This window comes from Pelobates fuscus, chromosome 8 (genome assembly GCF_036172605.1).
Source record: "Pelobates fuscus isolate aPelFus1 chromosome 8, aPelFus1.pri, whole genome shotgun sequence".
Taxonomy (NCBI): domain Eukaryota; kingdom Metazoa; phylum Chordata; class Amphibia; order Anura; family Pelobatidae; genus Pelobates; species Pelobates fuscus.
Window position 1 is genome coordinate 80,150,159 of NC_086324.1, and position 6,000 is coordinate 80,156,158.

Genomic DNA, 6,000 nt, shown 5'->3' on the forward strand with positions numbered 1-6,000 from the left:
GCCCTGAAGATATCCCTTAATGTGGAAATTAGTGTTTCTGGCGGAATTGATTCGGGTAGGCCCTGGATGCAAATATTATTTCTTCTTGACCTATTGTTAAGATCTGCAAGGCCGTCTTCGAGGACAGATATGCGGTCATGTAAGTAGGCAATATCCTGGGTGTGGACCGTAGTGGTCGCTGTGAGCGTGGATAGTTGGACCTCCGCTTGGTTGACTTTCTATTACATTATATACTTTACTTTCACATGTTTCATAATTTTACAGTTACTCACCAATTTTAAGGTTTACTATATGAGCCTCTTTTAGTATTCTTTTAGGGATAGTAATGGGCTAAGCTATATAGTGACAGGATTCTGTTAATTTGTTAATATTCATACTGTACCTGTAACTGATGCATTCTGTGATCTATACACCTTTGGCAAGTTTGCTTTCTTTCTTTTTGTTTTAATTTTAGTTACTGCATACATCGTTGCAACAATCTCTGGATGTGGTGCGAGTGGAACACTTCATGTGATGCTTTGGTTAACATGAATATTAAAATTGAAAGGACCACCCAAACGGTGAATGGAGAAGGCAGGAAGGGAGCCAACACATCTGAGTCAGTGAATGGGATGAAACATGGATACATTTAAAGGAGGTCTTTAGCAGGGGGAGGTACATTAAGATTATGAATGATTGACTCTTGAATACATGTCTGAAATTGAAAGGTGCAGGTTGGCTGAGAATAGCCAGAAAAGGTAAATAAACAAAGGAGAGTCAATAAGCTAGTTATGACACCGCACTCACTCCATACCACCCCTTCTCTAACATCAGTTATTTTAAGTGTTAAACTCTATCAGATTGATCAGTATTGCTTCAGACCTGAGGAAGAGAGGAAAACTCTTGAAAGCTTGCCTTTGAAATATTATGTTAGTTCAATAAAAAAGGTATCATTGCATACTGCAATACTCTGGTATTTTGGCATCTTGCCTACTGGATTGGCTAATCCAATCTACACTATATATAGTCGAACATAAAACTAGAGAGTGAAAATGTCTTAGTACCTGAACAAAACCTTGGAACCTGAACAAATCATGCAGCATTAACCTTGTTGGAATGACGCACTGGACGCTAGCGCTAGACAAAGCAAACAGAGCTCAATTCTGTCAGCAAACAGAGCTGACAGGTAAAGTGAAGTTAAATTTTAATTTAATTACAAGGTATTATGAAACTGTAAAATTTGTGCCACAACGCTATAATTTTGGGGTCTAGAATCTAATTTACATTAATTCTTATTATATATGTATGCTTTTATGATATTAACTACAGCACAATTTCACCACTGAAAGATTTGTAAGTACGTTTTCATTTATCAGTCCAAAGATGTTGTGGAAAATTTGCTATTATGCAAACTTTTTTTTTTCTCAAACCCCATGACCTTATAATAATATGGAATGTGGCTCTATTCACATACTAAAATAACAGGCCTTTTCAGGCTATTGTCGATTTCTCTAGAAGAAGACATGAAACGCACGTGCCAGCAAGTATGTGAACAGCATTCACATAGATAGAGAATTGTGTCAAACACAAAGAGATTTTAACAATAACTATACATTCCATTGGCTGGTGGACAGAAAACAGTTCAGCACTAATTTTAATGTATGTAAGCATCAGCAAGAGATATCCGATATAAAGCCTGCACGTCCGAGCAACAGCACAACTTTGTTGGCCAGATAACTTATTCAACATGGGAAAGGTAATATCATCTGAAAATCTTAACATGTACATGCAATTGCTAAATAATAAGAATATGTAATGGGAAAAAAAACCAAATCCCATATTTTGATCTTTATTAAACTTTCATATTTAGAATACAAATAGTGTCAGTGCTGTATTGCTTATGCTGCCTCTTATACCACCCATGCATGTTCCATAGGTAAATTATACCACCATCAATGCATACAGCTAGCTTGGTAAATGTCATCTGAAGAAATAGACTGCATGGTATTTGTAGATGACAGTGAATACTAAACTGAAATCAGGATCCGGAAGTAATTTAGCAAAGAAATGTTTCTCTCTCTTTATGTTTCCCATGGACAGTCCTATGTTAAATCAGAAAATTGCAAATATAGTTGTGTGTATTTTAGACCTATATTTTGTGCTGTGCACTTTTCTTATTTATTATAATTAACACTGACAATAAGGATAATATATAATTAGAAAATACAAATGACATTAAAAAAACAATTCAAACATGTATCTTTCTCCATAGATAATCTTCTATGAGGATCGTAACTTTCAGGGCCGCCATTATGAGTGCAGCTCTGAGTGCCCAGATTTGACCTCATTCTTCCACCGCTGCAATTCAATCCGAGTGGAAAGTGGTAACTGGATCCTGTATGAGAACCCCAACTATAGAGGACACCAATATTACCTTAGCAAAGGAGAATTTCCTGATTTTCAGCAGTGGATGGGTTTCAATGACTCCATCAAATCCTGCCGTGTTAGCCCACAGGTAAATATCTTTCATAGAAAGCTGTTCTCTCTCTAAAAATGCTTTGCAAAAATAAATTGTTGTCAGGGCCAACCTTTAAGGTTTACAAGCTGTGCAGCAGCTGTGCAGGGCACCAAAGAAAAAAAAAAGCAATTACCGTACATTTTTATTTAATATATTGCAGAATAGGCAATATATGAAATAAAAATAATTCCCTGGTGGTCCAGTGGTGTATGACATTCTGTGTAAGGGTGCACCTCCTGCTGCTCCAGTCCAAAAATAATGCTCTGTTAGTGAATCAGAGTGAAGCCGAGGAGATTCCCAGCCTACACTCTGACTCAATAATGAGCGCCTGAAATGTAAGAGGGACGATGTCCAGAAGGGCATGCCGAGTGTGCATCTGCCAGATCGCTCTCTTGCGCGACTACTTTGAACATGGAGGGGATCAGAATCAGTCCCTCCAGATGCTGGCTCCTTCAACAGCTCAGTCCCCCCCTCCTTAGAGAAAATTTCTGCCCACACTGTCTAATTTGCTTATGAGCATGCAGCTGCCATGATGCATGGTCCAGGAAGTGCACAGCGATCCTGATGACATTCACCATGGTAATGGAGCTGTTGGGTGTCTGGATGAAACAGAGCAGCCACCATGGTGAGAGACATCCCCTAATGTGCCTCCATCCCCCTGCATGGTCAGCTAATAACATTATACAGCACTGTGACTTTTCTCTCTCTTCAAAGCCATATAGAAATCACCCTGCCATATACCCCCAACTTGTCATACTACCCACTCTGCTACATACCCTCCTTTTGTCATAATACTCACCCTTCTATATATCCTGACCTTGACATAACACCTACCCTGCCATATAAGACCCACCCTGCCATATAAGATCCACACCAACCACAATATATCATCTTCTGACATCTACAGGTAGAAAGCCACGGGCTTTACAGTGTAGGGTGAAGAATCAAAATTAATTTATTATGGTCCAAAATACAAAACAAGGATACAACGTGAGGCCTTAATTAACCCTACACTGGGTGTATGTATATTGAGGGCTAGCAGACCTTATCCACAGAGCTCCAATGTACCACTGTACCTGAGTGCAGCACTCTACTACCTTGCCTGCCATATAACATCCACACCCTGCCATATAAGATACTCACTACCTCGCCTCCTGTCACCTCATTCAATCCACTGTGTGCTATGGCACACACAAATTAACTAACTAATTAACTAATTAATTATCCAGCACAGTGCACCACAGTGCCCCATACTGTCATATACCCCACCCTGGCAAATACCCTTTTCCTGCTAGTAATATGCATTCACTTAATTTTAACCCCACATCATCACATTCACTCATCCAATATCTAATACACTTAGTCCCATACCCCAGCTACTCCGACAGTAACACTCGCATACACAAATTACCCACAGGCTCACATTCTCTGTCACACGCAGTCGGCAAGGACAGAGATATGCTAGGAGGCAGGTTTAAAATTTTTCATGGTCTACATACAAGTTTGTGGACTACATTCACATGACATTCAGCCAACTCTAAGGTCAACATAGCATTATGGAAATTTGTCCACAAACATTTAAAGTGTTATGGTTAATAATGACCACATTTCTCAAAATGTTGATATTGGAAAAGGAGTGAGGCATATAAAAGTTGTGTACAAGGAGATGTATTAATTTAGCCACACCGACAGAGGGATGCCAAAAAATTATTCTGTCACTGACCTGGGCTCACCCCTGGTTGCAGCCCTCCCACTGGACTACTGGTAGGTCACCATCCTGCACCCAACAGGCATGTAAACAATAGGTTTTAAATAGTAGGAGGTATTGGATGAGGGGAAGTGGCCATGCAGAGGCCTGAAGATTTTTCACACAGGGCACCCAAAGGCCTACGGCTGATCCTGATTGTTGTTATCAATAAATAATGTAACACTTATTAATTGTCGAAATGGATAATAAAAAATACAATTTAAAAACTGTGGCTGGTATACTGGGCTTGAACATTTTTCGAAAGCCTTACCTTCAGTAACTGCAAGTTTCTATTACCGTGAACCTCAATTTTCCTATCTATGTCATTAAAGGCTTACTCCAAACCCTTTAAAAGTTATATACTGTTTTAATTTACAATGCCCAATTGGGCATTAGCAAATTGGTTCACACCTTGTAAACCTTTAAAAAAGATATAAATTTACCTGGAATCCAGCATTGACTGAAACTCCTGCACTAGTTTCCACATCTCATCTGATATCACTGCATCCCTCACCTATAGAGAAGCATTTGATTGGAAGGCTATTAGATGACTTAGATGTCTCTCCCACCCCAATGTCCCTCCCCTCCAATGTCCCTCCCTCTGCCCCCCAATAAAATGGAAGTGACATCACCATAGGAGTATCAGGCTGTAGGTAGGACTTGTACTTGGCGTGGGATTGCAGTGAAGTCCTTTCCTTTTCTTTTTCCAGCAAGGCTTGCTCCATCTTAAAAACACTGTTTTTGGTTGGAGTAACCCTTTAATAGCATTACTGTATTTTTTACCAATGTAATAAGTGTAATATTTTAAAATAGTATGTTCTTACTATACATTTATTGCACCGAATAATACTTTTGTAATTTATTACACTGTTTTTATAAATTATATTGTAATTTTTCTTCCCACAAAGCACCAAGGTTCATTCAGAGTAAAGGTCTACGAGAGGGAGGATTTCCGAGGTCAGATGATGGAGTTCACTGAAGATTGTCCTCATGTCTATGAAAGATTCCGTTACAATGACATCCACTCCTGCCATGTGCTTGACGGTTACTGGATGTTCTATGAGGAGCCCAACTACAGGGGCCGTCAGTATTACCTGAAACCTGGAGAGTATAGAAGATACTCTGATTGGGGTGCCAATAGTCCCAGAATTGGCTCATTCAGAAGACTCCATCATTTCTAATTTACTGCGTAAATAAGTGAATAATTATGTAATTCTGCATTAAATAAAATCATTGAAAATCAAAGCTAACACGTGTTTCTGTAATTTCACTATGCTCAAATGCCCGTGACTGGATAAGTAATGTGAAGATACGAGCAATATATCATTATGTATTTATTATGAATTTTAAGTACCATTAAGGTGCCATGCATATCCCCTTGTTCCTTAAAATCACTGCCACTACACACTGGTATTATTTAAACCATAAAGGTATACAACACAGGTATACAATGATCATACAGGTATACAATGATCCAGGTATCAAAAAAAACATACAGGTATACAATGATCCAGGTATCAAGTGAACTTATTCAAGCTTTGATCACTTTGTCATCACTTTTGACAGGTGTGGGAATCACCAGGATAATGATTTACTTGGATTTAGCATAATAATATCGACTAAGTTCAGCGCATGCACGACTTTACTGTAGCGGCTATGAATTGCGGCTGACATATTTTTGGTGGGAGATTGATTGGTTGGGTATATAAGCAAGAAGTATTGACATTACATACAAGCTCTTCCATCACAAAGTCAT

At 38.9% G+C, this 6,000-nt stretch overlaps 1 protein-coding gene across 1 annotated transcript; it reads left to right on the forward strand.

The window, feature by feature from the left end:
- Positions 1 to 1,625: 1,625 nt before the first annotated feature.
- Positions 1,626 to 5,494, forward strand: LOC134571641 (gamma-crystallin-3-like). Its single transcript, XM_063430117.1, has 3 exons — positions 1,626 to 1,735; positions 2,252 to 2,494; positions 5,153 to 5,494. The coding sequence occupies exons 1-3, from the start codon at positions 1,727 to 1,729 to the stop codon at positions 5,423 to 5,425; spliced, it is 525 nt and encodes a 174-aa protein (XP_063286187.1). The 5' UTR covers positions 1,626 to 1,726; the 3' UTR covers positions 5,426 to 5,494.
- Positions 5,495 to 6,000: the final 506 nt, after the last annotated feature.